This window comes from Akebia trifoliata, chromosome 12, assembly GCF_017979445.1.
Source record: "Akebia trifoliata isolate Shusen 1 chromosome 12, ASM1797944v1, whole genome shotgun sequence".
NCBI lineage: Eukaryota > Viridiplantae > Streptophyta > Magnoliopsida > Ranunculales > Lardizabalaceae > Akebia > Akebia trifoliata.
In genome coordinates, this window is record NC_141386.1 from 31326224 (window position 1) to 31341608 (window position 15385).

At 33.8% G+C, this 15385-nt stretch overlaps 2 protein-coding genes across 5 annotated transcripts; both read left to right on the forward strand.

The window, feature by feature from the left end:
• The first annotated feature begins 333 nt into the window (after positions 1–333).
• On the forward strand, positions 334–5554 carry LOC147389511 (uncharacterized). 4 transcript variants are annotated; one of them, XR_015170792.1, is made up of 8 exons: positions 334–698; positions 783–890; positions 1264–1411; positions 2071–2160; positions 3640–3694; positions 3802–3953; positions 4776–4832; positions 4964–5046. XR_015170792.1 is itself a non-coding variant. In XM_086419008.1 (8 exons), the coding sequence occupies exons 1-8, from the start codon at positions 520–522 to the stop codon at positions 5086–5088; spliced, it is 876 nt and encodes a 291-aa protein (XP_086275134.1). In that variant the 5' UTR covers positions 336–519; the 3' UTR covers positions 5089–5554. The 4 variants fall into 4 exon arrangements, 3 of the variants coding, with proteins under 3 accessions (XP_086275134.1, XP_086275135.1, XP_086275133.1); XM_086419008.1 differs by having other exon boundaries at positions 336–697; positions 791–890; positions 3802–3924; positions 4964–5554; XM_086419009.1 differs by having other exon boundaries at positions 336–697; positions 794–890; positions 3802–3924; positions 4964–5554.
• LOC147389512 (uncharacterized) lies at positions 5491–14819 on the forward strand. Its single transcript, XM_086419776.1, has 9 exons — positions 5491–5514; positions 7458–7519; positions 10004–10105; positions 10483–10630; positions 11311–11400; positions 12904–12958; positions 13066–13188; positions 14039–14095; positions 14225–14819. The coding sequence occupies exons 1-9, from the start codon at positions 5491–5493 to the stop codon at positions 14347–14349; spliced, it is 786 nt and encodes a 261-aa protein (XP_086275902.1). The 3' UTR covers positions 14350–14819.
• The last annotated feature ends 566 nt before the right edge of the window (positions 14820–15385 follow it).

The following is a 15385-nucleotide window of genomic DNA, read 5'->3' on the forward strand; positions in this document are numbered from 1 at the left end:
GTTTTTTGTTTTTTTTTTTCGAATAAATTTCGGATATTTCGAATAGTAAATACTTTCGAAAAATTTTCGAATAATAAATTTCAGATTCGAATCAAATAATATCGGATATCTGATAATTTATTCGGATACGAATTCAAATATTTGTTAGTGGTATCCGATCAGATTCGAATTCGAATTCGAATTCGGATATCACTAAAAAATTTCAGATTCGAATTCGAATATAACACTATCCGATCGGATATGTATCCGTTGACAGGCCTAACATGATATGTGCTAGGACGAAGATCTTGTTTTCTTGGGATGCACAATTTTAATATTTATGGAGATGTGCAGTTCTTTATCTCGAGAAAAAGGATCTGCAACTCTAACCTATGCCACGTCAAGAAGCGTATGGCGGCGAATGTCAGAGGGGGCGTCAGAAAATCACGACACTAAATTGATCATCTTCGCGAGTCATCTCGGTCTCGGACGAGTTTTAAAAACAACTGGTATTTTGCAACAATACCAAACATTCGATCGATGTGGGCTTACGCAAGCACTAATGGACTTCGCATCCTGCGTTTCTGTGTTCTCTTCTCACCTTTAACCACTACTACTAACGTTATTAAAACAGCAAAATTCAGATTTGGAGCCTTAATTTTAATGGAGAGGAACCACTCCTCTTCCTTCTCTGCTTCTGCTCATCATTCCAAAAGAAGGTAACTGTCGCTACCACTTCTACCTCTCAATTCTCTCAAAGCCCTAATCATCTAATCAATTTCTAATGCTATCTTATTTTTCAGTGGTGGTGGTGGTGGTGGTAGAGGTAAGGGTTTGGAGATGAGAGATGAACGGCAGCGATCAGGAGGCGGAGCCACCAAAGATAAAATCGACGCTCTCGGTAGACTCTTGTAAGTTTTACTATTTTATTTTATTTTTTAAATCTGATTTTGTTTTAGGTGCACATTATATACCTGTTCAACACTTGGGGAGCATTTGGCATTGTTTTTCTTTTTTTTTTTTAAATCTAATTTCATCCTGTTATTTGATGGCTGAAGTTTAATGTCAGGGTCCTGTTTGGATTGCCATGGTTTCACTCCAAAAAAGTTATTTCTTAAGTTTTATTTTTGGTTTTTGGTATGAAACCATAATTCATAAAGGCCCTTAAATGAAATGATGTTCAAGTTCAGATGAGGCATTTTTTAGGTTTGGGTTATAATGTGTTGGTAACTTTTTGTAATAGAATTGAAAAGTGCTGATTTATTTTTTAATGAAAATTTTCAGGACACGTATTCTGCGCCATATGGCGTCTGAGTTGAATTTGGATATGCGGAGTGATGGATATGTCAGGGTGCAAGATTTATTGAATTTGAATATGAAAACTTTCGCTAACATTCCCTTAAGATCGCACACAATTGATGATATTAGAGAGGTCGGTTGGATTTCTTAAATTCTTCTATTCTTTCTTGCTTATTGAAATTTAAATTTACTTATGTTTTGGAGGATAAGACTCCATGTAGCAAAGTTACATCCTTGAAGTTTTATAAATTGTTGTTGTAAATCATGTGAGCCAAGTAAACTTGCGAGCCAGCTTAACCCGTAAATAGGCCAGAATACTTGAGCTCAAGCTGAGCTTGGACATCGGTGATTTTTCATTTGGGCTAAGATTTTGATGCCTGAACCCATTGACAACCAGCTTTACATAATGAACAAAAAAAGTTATATTTGGTTTCAAGGCTTTGCTAAAAAAAAATTAGCCTCTTTAGAAACCAAGTTTTGAGTGCAGTTGCCAAGGATGATGTTCACATTCTAAAATTATTCCTACCAAGATATAAAATTCTTGTTATCCTTGCTGAAATTATGCTGCAAAATTGACCTTGTAACCAAACACTCCCTCGAAGGTAGCCAGCTAGAAGACCTGTGGTGGTTTCATTTTTTATTACAATATTGCATATCAGTGTAGCATAATTTTGTATCTATGAAACTGTGTTTTTTTTTTCCTGGATTATATTAAAGGAATACTTCTTTTCTGGATTATATTTATTTGATGGAGAGTTGATAAAATAACCAAGTCAGCCGTTAATTTTTCAGGCAGTTAGGAAGGACAATAAGCAGCGGTTTAGCCTTTTGGAAGAAAATGGGGAGTTGTTAATACGGGCAAACCAAGGACACACTATAACGGTAATATTTGAATTTCAATTTCGTTCAGGTTGGTAACGGAAACATTTCTTGGAAACATTTTGACTGCTAAGGGAATTAATGCAATTTTTGTGGAAATGTTATGAAAGGATGGAAGTATCAAGGAATTTTTCATTGGAATTGTAGGAAATGATTAAATAGACATAAAAATGTACTCATAATTAAACAACAAAATGGAGTGTGGAAACGAAGATCAGTAGTGTTCCACTATATGTTAGTGTAAGTATCTGAGAATCCAACATTGAAAACAACTACATTCTCTGTGAAAAGGAGATTAATATTATCAAATTAACTACAAACATCTTGATGTTTAAATTCTTGATTGAATGGACATACTATTAAGAGGTACGCTCTCACATTATTATTATTATATTTTTTAGTTTTTAAATATTCTAGATGACTTTACTTTAAAAGTCAGTTCATATTATAAATCAAATCCATAGAAATAGAAATGTGGAAAGTAACGGTATTTAACGGGAAAGAAGCTCAACACATTCTAGGGCCTATGTCATGTGGTGTAACACGTAGTTTTTATCAAGGTCAACCTAGTGATAGGGCTTATTTGATGGGCTGTAAAATGAAACCAATCTGACCATCCAAACCATTACGTTCTTTTTTCTAAAACAATCGTAGCCACTTCTTTCCTTCTTTTTTCCCCACTGTTTACCTGCTTATTTAACTATACACGTTTGTATCCTCAATCAAATACCTAGGTACAAACCATCTTTACAAACTAGGGAAAATGCCTCCTGACTGAACCAAACATCTCACCCCTGATCTAGTATTTTATTCATATTCGCTATGTCACTGTATTGACCATAGTAAGTTTGAGTATGCTCTCAGCCTCTCGGTTGACTAACTAAATCAGGGTCCTTTGGGTAAATGGCTGGGTTTTTACTTTAAAGATTGAATAAACATAAACAGCGCAATAAAACTAAAAATTTAAGATTTTGTTTAGAATGTCATGCCTACAACTATGTAACGAGGCCATTCCATTTCCTTAAAAAAGGGGCTGTTACACACCTAAACACTCGTCATCATTTATTTATTATTATTATTATTATTTTTTTGGATGGCTAAACTGGACTTTAACTCACAACCTCAAAGTTGCTTTGAAATATGTCAAACCAACTCAGCTATGGGTCTAAGCCCATGTTGCTTTAACTTTCGTCTACAACTATTCCTATACTGTTTATAAATGTTAATTTGTTTGAACTTCCAGATAATTATTAAAATAGTTTTTCTATTTTATACCTTTATAAAGTATAAGTCAATTGTATGGACTTGCTTGTGCATCAGGTTTTTGACATGTGTTTTAGTGTGGAAGTTACACATACTGACTAGCTTGTATGCAAGATTGTTATATTAAAAACCTATCTCTGGGTCCATCTCAATTTATTCATTCAGTTAGTCCTCTATTCAAATTTTCATGCTATTTGGGGTTCCACATATTTTGTGCAGGCTATTGAATCTGAAAGCTTATTAAGGCCAATCCTTTCCGCTGATGAAGTTCCTGGTAAAGAAATCTGTTTTCTCAACTTTTATTGAGCTGTATTGTGTTTATTCTTAGATCATAACTTGATTTATGGATTGGCTCACATCTAGTTTCTTCTTAATATGCAGTATGCGTACATGGAACCTATAAAAGGAATCTGGACTCAATTTTGCAGTCTGGTCTCAAACGCATGAAAAGGTTGCATGTTCATTTCTCCAGTGGCTTGCCAATGGATGGAAATGTAATTAGTGGTACAGTTTGAAAGATCCCTTTCTTGAATGTTAGTTTCGTCTCTTGTTATTTTATTTACAAACATTCATGTTTGTTAATGTGGACAAACTCATTTACAGTTTTTTAAGCCTTTATGTATCGACACTTTGAATAGGTTTTGCGTAGAGTTTTTGTTGTTGGATATTTTTTCTTTTATACAAGATGACTATTACCCTGTTTATAACTCAAATTTCAGCCAAGATCATACTTTCATAGGTATTTAGACACATTCTTTCAAGATTGAAGAGCATTCCTTTCATTTAGCATGCTTGGCTTGCCTCCTTTTTGACCATTAAACCAACTATGTAAGATCACCAATACTGTTTATTTTAAGTTTTTTCATTTCCCTCTAACTAATTCTTTGCCGAGCGAAGCAAATTATTATTCGAAAGAATCTTACATTACTTTTTTCTAGGATAAGTTAACTAGCTATCTGAACACATGCCACCAATCCTTTTGAGGATTCTAGAAATGGCTTTCTATTTATTCTTTCAGATAGCTTCGAGTAGCATTGATTTGAATGTAAGAAATATGAGCTGGCAACTCCTTTTGTATTATTATTTAGATGTTTAATAAATAGAAAGTTCAATATCTTTAAGTTAACCTCAACTCCTGAACTGGGACTTAATTAAATTATTTTTATCTGGAAAAGAAATAAATTCGTTGAATTTGAAAACTTAGCTAATTTGGTAAGACCTGTGGGTTGTTTTGTTCTCACATGCTTCATTCAAACTCCTTTGAACCCAAATTCACTTGCTAACCAGTTAGACCTATTGAAAAAAAGAGAGCATTGGCTGGCTTCTAACACAAAACTGATTTATCCTTCTGCTAGGCATGCGACGGGATGTTAATGTATTGATCTTCTTAGATATCAGAAAGGCCCTGGAAGGTAACACTTCCCATGTTTTTTTTTTACATCTTAGCTCTGAAACGATATTCAAACCTAGATTATTTTTCTGATATAATGATGAACTGTTAAGAGACATAGATGTCTACTAATGCCTACTGTTCTTGTTCCAGAGGGAATGAAGATTTACATTTCAGACAACAAGGTGGTCTTGACTGAAGGTTTCAACGGTGTTGTACCTGTCAAATACTTTGAAAAGATAGAAACATGGCCAAATCGACTACCTGTACCCTTTTAAGCTACGGAGGAGATGATAATAGTACCAAGAGAATCCTTTGGCTAGTGTTTGAAGGCTTGAAGGTGTTCGATCACTGGAAACTTTGGCCTGGGTATTACTCAGGGTTGATGAAGATTCAAGATATTGATTTATGTTTTATCATAAGTTTATGCCAGACAACCTCCTGTTCATTAGTAGAGAAAGGGGGTGTCTGGTAATGCACTTTAAAGTTGCTCATTGAATGGGATTCCATCAGCATGAGATGACAATGTAATCAGATTATGGTGCCAACTTTGTTAGTGTTGTTTCTTTTTTCCTGTTATAATCTGGTTTAATATGAAACAGTAGAAGTTTAATTACAAAATCTCATTTTATATAGGTGTTTGTGTATGTGGACAGCTAAAAATGAATTGTATAAAAACGATGGAGCTGCAAATTTTGCAGTTGGTATTTCGAGCATGTAAGCACTTACCCTAGTTATTGAGCATGACTTGCCTATAATCAAATCAGTTGGCAAACATGGTGTAATTTTTTCGTGATGTTGTTGAAAGTGCTAATGTTTATTACCCTAGCATATATGTTAAAAGAATCGTGGTTTTTTGACGCCCCCTGACACATGCTCCTATACGCCCACTGCTGTGGCATGAGCTAGAACCATAGATTTTTCCCCTGGGATACACAACTGTACATCCTCATAAATATGTGCAGTTTTGCATGCTGAAGAAAAGAATCTATGATTCTAGCACATGCCACGTCAGAAGGGCGTGTGTCAGAGAGGCCTGTCAGAAAATCATTATTCATATCAAAACATTAGCCAAGTCATCTGGAATGAGTCGATGTGATGGACAATTCAGCTTCAAGATCGAAATGAATTCCCGAGTAATCCCGATCTCAGTTGAGTTTTAAAACCATAATCTATTGTCCATCTAACGATTTCTTAATCTCTCTTGCTTTTTTTTTTCCTTCTGTTAAAGAACAGGAACCTAAGTGCTAAGCAGTTAAATGAACATGCAAGATTACAAAATCAAACGATAGCAATAGATTGATAAATTAAACAAAGTTATCAGTCCATTGCAATAAAAAATTGATCATAAAGAAGTTGAAATTTTGACGATTGAGGAATGAAATCTAAGGAAAAAGTTTTCCGAATCCTTTGTTCATCATATGACATATCATGTTTGAGGTTTCCTTTTTTTTTTTTTTTGCATAATTATTATTATGCTTTCTTTAAAGAGTTCAACTAGCCTTACTGAGTTGGTAAGGATTTCATGGGTATTTATGGGGTGGTAACTCCAACTATACCACCCATAAAGTACTACCTATAAATTTTATGGGGTGGTAACTCTAACTATATTTTTTATTTAATTTAGAATGTAAATAGGTAAAAGTTGGGGTGCCAACAACAGCACTAATTTAGGATGTAACAAGTAAGGGTGCAACTTGGTTCGATTTGAGGTTAAATTAGAATCGAACCAACCTAGGTCGATTCCATTAAATCAGAATCGAAACCGAATCAAATTGCCATATAACCAAATCAACCTGAATCGAACTAAGGTTGGTTTGGTACGATTGGATTCTACGAATTGTCAATATCTTAAAAATCTAATTGGATTAACACATTTTTAATAAAAATTATTAAATATGAACATGAAATTTCATATAATGAGTCATTAATCTGTCCATTAATAATAATAAAAAATCAGTAATATACTCATTAAAAAAAAATCAATAGTTTTTCATCAATTAAAGAAAATCATTAATCCATCCATCCAAAAAAATGTCATTAATCTATCCATAAAAATAATAATCAATTTATTCATAAAACATGTGTATAATTTATTAAAAATAATAATTTGGTTCAATTTTATACTAAGCATGAATCAAGAATTGAATCAAATTCGTCAGTTCTCTACTTTGTTAGTCCATAACTGAATTAAAGTTCATTATAAACTAAATCAAATCAATCCAAAGCATTAAGTTCGGTTGGATTCTCGATTTGAACCAGACCAAGAACATGTAAATTTGGTGTGCCCAGTGCCAACAGCAACACTAATTTAGGGTGTAAATAAGTAAAAGTTGGAGTGTCAATGTAAAAACCCAATGGTTTTTAACCCATCCTCGTCTTCTTCACCGAGAAAACGCAAAACCAGTCGAGAGAGAGACCTGAGAATCCGAATCCATGATTCTGATCAGAGCGTTGGAGCTCAATGGAGAATAAAAATGGAGATTTCTGATTTTTAGGGTTTTAATTTAAAGAAAAATGGACTCAACGGTCCGAAGCCTACTCTTAGGAGTCCATTACCCATTTCGGCAGTTGGGAGCTCATGCGTATAGGGAAGGGCACTGCGTTGGAGTTGCTCTTATTACGAAGAGAAGAGACTAAATAGTAGAGAGAGGTCGTTCTCGGATCAGCAAGCAATGCAGTTCTACTGTTCTACGCTTTTAAATTGAGGTCAGCCCATCTTCTGTAATTTGAAATTTTGATTATATTATTTTATGAGGTTTGTTCTTCTCTGGGTGTGTTTAGATTTCTACAAGTTGGCTGATATGGCAAAATCGCGAATTTGTTGATTATAAAAGTGATTAATTCACTGAAACAACATGTTATTAGGGTTTGATCTTTGCTCTATAATTGAAATTTTTTATTTGCTCAAGTACTGAATACCCCAGATTTCTTTTGTGGGGATTGTCCACTGGTTAGATTACATCTATGTATTATTGTCCTCTAATGAAATTTGGGTTGATTTCTGAATCTAGAAACAAATTCCTACCACTTAAATAATTATGTTGGTTACATTTGAACCCCATTTTCTGTTATTTGCAATTATCTCACCAATGTGTTATTTGGTTCAGATATAAAAATTAGAATTTTGCAATTATAATTGTTCTTGGAGGATTTATGTTGTCTAGAGTTCAACATAAAATGATTTAATTTGGTCAAAATAAGACTTTTTTGCTCAGATTATTATAAATTTTATATATATATATATATGGGGATGGTCCATGGGACATAAGTAAATACATATGTAAAAACAATGGTTTCTTAAAATATGAGTTGGAAGTTTCGGATTGAACTGATTTTTTTTAGGATGATCTCAATGATGAGAAGATCACCCTCACAAAAAATCAGCCCAGTCTGAACTTTCTAACCACATCAAAAGTGATTTAGGATGTGGACCATCGATTTTTTACCTATAATTAGTAATCACGTTTGATGGATTTCGAAGTTTCAGATTAGGTTGATTTTTTGTGAGGATGATCTTCTCATCATAGAGATCATCCCCACAAAAAATCAGCTCAATCCGAAACTTCTAACCCATATTTTGAAAAACCATTGTTTTTACATATGGTTTTACTTATGTCTCATGAACAGCCCCCTATATATATAGATATAGATATATAGGGAAGCATTCGGAGGCCCTAAAGAGATCCAAATTTTTTTGAAAATAAGGGTTAGAAGTTTCAGAATGGACTGCTTTTTTATGAGGATGATCTCTATGGTGAAGAGATCATTCTCACCAAAATGCCGCTCATTCCAAAACTTCTAACCCTAGTTTACAAGTTGAAGAATCGTGGACCGTCCAATTTTTATAAACCACTTTTGATGGGTTAGAAGGTTCGGAATGGGCTGGTTTTTGGTGAGGAGATAAAAATGGTGATCTAGTCATCACAGAGATCATACTCACAAAAAATAAGCCCATTCTGAAACCTCTAACCTATACATTGAAAAAACGTTTGGCACAATGTTTAGCTCTCTTTAGGGCCTCCAAACGCCACCCATATATATATATATATATATATATATATATATATAGGGAGCGGTTCGGCAGCCCTAAAGTTTGCCAAGTTTGGTGCCAAACATTTTTTGTAAATCACTTTTGATGGGGTTAGAAGTTTTGGAATAGGCTGATTTTTGGTGAGGATGATCTCCTCATCATAGAGATCATCCTCACAAAAAATTAGCTCATTCCAAAGCTTCTAACCCATATTTTGAAAAATGTTTGGCACCAAACTTGGCAAAGTTTAGGGCTGCTGAACCGTCCCCATATATATATATATTTTTAAATAAAAATTTACAGGTTTTTGTATTTTCTTTCTCAACCAAGCAGTCTTAAAACTTTACATTAATTTTTCAGAGGTGAAACCAAGCACACTAACCATACAAAATCATAAAATGTCGGAAATGCAAAGTTTTGCTAGATTTTCTTTTTTTGGGTTAAGGATTTTATATGAGCCTAATTATAATTGGAAACAACTACTAAAATTTTTGAACGAGTATTATGATGTTTTGTAATGTTGAAATTATAACTTGAGCCAAACCTTTGTAATGTTTGGAGTGTGTTTTAATCTTTAATAAGGGTGTCGTAAATAATTTAAGAAATTGGGGTGTAATAAGTAATAGTTGGGGTGTCAATAGCAGCTCTGAAAAGAACAATGCAGCTGTTGGATAATATGGGATCTTGAAACAAATATATCCTAAAAAGTAATATATTGGAACAAATAGAGATTTGGAAGAATGTACCGGTTTTGTGATTGAGGCATGGAGAAGTTGCTGTCCTTATAAAACAAATTCACGTTCCTTGTTGGATAGATAGCTTGCCTTTCTTTTTTTGTTTCTTTAGTTCTTGGCTTGGGACATTCTTTTAGTCCTAAATGAGTAAGAAACTACAAACCAAAATAATCCTATGAATTAGACACTGATGAAAGGCTATTGGTATTGATTTTCAAAATGCTGGATTTCAAATAGAGTTTCACATGCATGTTTATGTGAGTTTTACGTAGTTGAGAAAATGAAATGCCACTCACTACAAATCTTTTTGCCGTACACTAAATTCTTTTTGTTCACAATAGTTGCAATTGTAACCTAAAAATGGCCTATCAATTCTCTCAAAGCCCTAATCATCTAATCAATTTCTTATGTTATCTTATTTTTCAGTGGTGGTGGTGGTAGAGGTAAGGGTTTGGAGATGAGAGATGAACGGCAGCGATCAGGAGGCGGAGCCACCAAAGATAAAATCGACACTCTTGGTAGACTCTTGTAAGTTTTACTATTTTATTTTATTTTTTAATCTGATTTTGTTTTAGGTGCACATTATATACATGTTCAACACTTGGGGAGCATTTGGCATTGTTTTTTTTTCTAATCTAATTTCATCCTGTTATTTGATGGCTGAAGTTTAATGTCAGGGTCCTGTTTGGATTGCCAAGGTTTCACTCCAAAAAAGTTATTTTTTTAGAAGGCTCTTAAGTTTTATTTTTGGTTTTTGGTATGAAACCATAATTCATAACGGCCCCTTAAATGAAATGATGTTCAAGTTCAGATGAGGCATTTTTTAGGTTTGGGTTATAATGTGTTGGTAACTTTGTGTAATAGAATTGAAAAGTGCTGATTTATTTTTTAATGAAAATTTTCAGGACACGTATTCTGCGTCATATGGCGTCTGAGTTGAATTTGGATATGCAGAGTGATGGATATGTCAGGGTGCAAGATTTATTGAATTTGAATATGAAAACTTTTGCTAACATTCCCTTAAGATCGCACACAATTGATGATATTAGAGAGGTCGGTTGGATTTCTTAAATTCTTCTATTCTTTCTTGCTTATTAAAATTTAAATTTACTTATGTTTTGGAGGATAAGACTCCCTCTAGCAAAGTTACATCTTTGAAGTTTTATAAGTTGTGGTAAATCATGTGAGCCAAGTAAACATGCGAGCCAGCCTGACCACTAAATAGGCCAGAATACTTGTGGTCAAGCCGACCTTGGACATCAGTGATTTTTCATTTGGGCTAGGCTTGGGCTAAGATTTTGAGGCCCGAACCCATTGACAACCAGCTTGACATAATGAACAAAACAAAGTTATATTGGTTTCAAGGTAAAGGCTTTGTTAAAAAAAAAAAAAATTAGCTTCTTTAGAAACCAAGTTTTGAGTACAGTCGCCAGGGATCATGTTCACATTCTAAAATTATTCCTACCAAGATATAAAATTCTTGCTATCCTTGCTGAAATTATGCTGCAAAATTGACTTTGTAACCAAACACTCCCTCGAAGGTAGCCGGCTTAAAGACTTGTGATAGTTTCATTTATGATTACAATATTGCATATCAATGTAGCATAATTTTGTATCAATGAAACTGGTTTTTTTTTTTTTTCTGGATTATATTAAAGGAATACTTCTTTTCTGGATTATATTTATTTGATGGAGAATTGATAAAATAACCAAGTCAGCCGTTAATTTTTCAGGCAGTTAGGAAGGACAATAAGCAGCGGTTTAGCCTTTTGGAAGAAAATGGGGAGTTGTTAATACGTGCAAACCAAGGACACACTATAACGGTAAGATTTGAATTTCAATTTCGTTCAGGTTGGTAACGGAAACATTTCTTGGAAACATTTTGACTGCCAAGGGAATTAATGCAATTTTTGTGGAAATGTTATGAAAGGGTGGAAGTATCAAGGAATTTTTCATTGGAATTGTAGGAAATGATTAAATAGAGATAAAAATGTACTCATAATTAAACAAAAAATGGAGTGTGGAAATGAAGATCAGTAGTGTTCCACTACATGTTAGTGTAAGTATCTGAGAATCCAACATTGAAAACAACTATATTCTATGTGAAAAGGAGAATGATATTATCAAATTAACTACAAACATCTTGATATTTAAATTCTTGATCGAATGGACATACTATTAAGTGGTACGCTCTCACATTATTATTATTATATTTTTTAGTTTTTAAATATTCTAGATGACTTTACTTTAAAAGTCAGTTCATATTATAAATCAAATCCATAGAAATAGAAATGAGGAAAGTAACCGTATTTAACGGGAAAGAAGTTCAACATATTCTAGGGCCTATGTCATGTGGTGTAACACGTCGTTTTTATCAAGGTCAACCTAGTGCTAGGGCTTATTTGATGGGCTGTAAAATGAAACCAATCTCTCCATCCTAACCATTACGTTCTTTTTCTAAAACAATCCTAGCCACTTCTTTCCTTCTTTTTTCCCCCACTGTTTACCTGCATATTTAACTATACACGTTTGTATCCTCAATCAAATACCTAGGTACAAACCATCTTTACGAACAAGGGAAAATGCCTCCTGACTGAACCAAACATTTCACACCTGATGCACCTGATCTAGTATTTTATTCATATTTGCTAGGTCACTGTATTGACCATAGTAAGTTTGAGTATGCTCTCAGCCTCTCAGTCGACTAAATAAATCAGGGTCCTTTGGGTAAATGGCTGGGTTTTTTACTTTAAAAATTGAATAAACATAAACAACGCAATAAAACTAAAATTTTAAGATTTTGTTTACAATGTCATGCCTACAACTATGTAACAAGGCCACACCATTTCCTTAAAAAAGGGGCTGTTACACACCTAAACACTCGTCAAGATAAATGATGTTTCTTTAACTCTTTATTTATTTATTATTATTATTTTTGTTTTTTGGATGGCTATGAACTCACAACCTCAAAGTTGCTGTGAAATATGTCAAACCAACTGAGCTATGGGTCTAAGCCCATGTTGCTTTAACTTTCATCTACAACTATTCCTATTCTGTTTATAATTGTTAATTTGTTTGAGCTTCCAGATAATTATTAATATAGTTTTTCTATTTTAGACTTTTATAAAGTATAAGTCAATTGTATGGACTTGCTTGTGCATCAGGTTTTTGACATGTGTTTTAGTGTGGAAGTTACACATACTGACTTGCTTGTATGCAAGATTGTTATATTAAAAACCTATCTCTGGGTCCCTCTCAATTTATTCATTCAGTTAGTCCTCTATTCAAATTTTCATGCTATTTGGGGTTCCACATATTTTTTGCAGGCTATTGAATCTGAAAACTTATTAAGGCCAATCCTTTCTGCTGACGAAGTTCCAGGTAAAGAAATCTGTTTTCTCAACTTTTATTGAGCTGTATTTTGTTTATTCTTAGATCATAACTTGATTTATGGATTGGCTCACATCTAGTTTCTTTTTAATATGCAGTAAGCGTACATGGAACCTATAAAAGGAATCTGGACTCAATTTTGCAGTCTGGTCTCAAACGCATGAAAAGGTTGCATGTTCATTTCTCCAGTGGCTTGCCAACGGATGGAAATGTAATTAGTGGTACAGTTTGAATGATCCCTTTCTTGAATATTAGTTTCATCTCTTGTTATTTCATTTGCATTCATGTTTGTTAATGTGGACAAACTCATTTGCAGTGTTTTAAGCCTTTATGTATCGACACTTTGAATAGGTTTTGCAAAGAGTTTTTGTTGTTGGATATTTTTTCTTTTATACAAGATGACCATTACCCTGTTTATAGCTCAAATTTCGGCCAAGATCATACTTTCATAGGTATTTAGACACATTCTTTCAAGATTGAAAAGCATTCCTTTCATTCAGCATGCTTGGCTTGCCTCTTGTTTGACCATTAAACCAAATATCTAAGATCACCAATACTGTTTATTTTAAGTTTTTTCATTTCTGTCTAACTAATTCTTTGCCGAGCCAGGCAAATTATTATTTGAAAGAATCTTTACATTACTTTTTTGTAAGGATAAGTTAACTAGCTATCTGATACACATGCCACTGTTCCTTTTGAGGATTCTAGAAATGGCTTTCCATTTATTCTTTAAGATAGCTTCGAGTAGCATTGATTTGAATGTAAGAAATATGAGTTGGCAACTCCTTTTGTATTATTATTTAGATGTTTAATAAATATAAATTTCAATATCTTTAAGTTAACCTCTACTCCTGAACTGGGACTTCATTAAATTATTTTTATCTGGAAAAGAAATAAATTCGTTGAAGTGAAAACTTAGCTAATTTGGTAAGATGTGTGGGTTGTTTTGTTCTCACGTGCTTCATTCAAACTCCTTTGAACCCAAGTTCACTAGCTAACCAGTTAGACCTATTGAAAAAAGAGAGAGCATTGGCTGGCTTCTAACACAAAACTGATTTATCCTTCTGCTAGGCATGCGGCGGGATGTTAATGTATTGATCTTCTTAGATATCAGAAAGGCTCTGGAAGGTAACACTTCCCATGTTTTTTTTCCATCTTGGCTCCGAAACAATATTCAAACCTAAATTATTTTTCTGATGTAATGATGAACTGTTAAGAGGCATAGATGTCTACTAATGCCTACTTTTCTTGTTCCAGGGGGAATGAAGATTTACATTTCAGACAACAAGGTGGTCTTGACTAAAGGTTTCGATGGTGTTGTACCTGTCAAATACTTTGAAAAGATAGAAACATGGCCAAATCGACAACCTGTACCCTTTTAAGCTCTGGAGGAGATGATAATTGTACCAAGAGAATCCTTTGGCTAGTGTTTGAAGGCTTGAAGATGTTCGATCACTGGAAACTTTGGCCTGGGTATTACTCAGGGTTGATGAAGAATCAAGATATTGATTTATGTTTTATTATAAGTTTATGCCAGACAACCTCCTGTTCATTAGTAGAGAAAGGGGTGTTTGGTTATGCACTTTAAAGTTGCTCATTGAATGGGATTCTATCAGCATGAGATGATAATGTAATCAGATTATGGTGCCAGCTTTGTAAGTGTTGTTTCTTTTTTCTTGTTATAATCTGGTTTAATATGAAACAGTAGATATTTAATTACAAAATCTCATTTTATATAGGTGTTTGGGTATGTGGACAGCTAAAAATGAATTGTATAAAAACGATGGATCTGCAAATTTCGCAGTTGGGATTTCGAGCATGTAAGCACTTACCCTAGTTATTGAGCATGACTTGCCTATGATCAAATCAGTTGGCAAGCATAGTGTAATTTTTTCGTGGTGGTGTTGAAAGAATTAATGTTTATTACCCTAGCATATATGTTAAAAGAGTTGTATTTTTTGACACCCTCTCTGACACATGCTCTAGAACTATAGATTTTCCCCTTGAGATACACAACTGTACATCCTTATAAATATGTGCAGTTTTGTATCCCGAGGAAAAGAATCTATGATACTAGCACATGCCACATTAGAAGGGCGTATGTCGGAAGGGTTTGTCAGAAAATCATTATTCATATAAAAACATTAGCCAAGTCACCTTGAATGAGTCTATGTGATGGACAATTCAGCTTCAAGATCGAAATGAATTCCCAAGTAATCCCGTTCTTAGTTGAGTTTCAAAACCATAATCTATTGTCTATCTAAGGATTTCTTAATCTCTCTTGCATTTTTTTTCCCCCTTCTGTTAAAGAATAGGAACCTAAGTGCTAAGCAGTAAAATGAACATGCAAGATTACAAAATCAAACAATAGCAATAGATTGATAAATTAAACAAAGTTATCAGTCCATTGCAATAAAA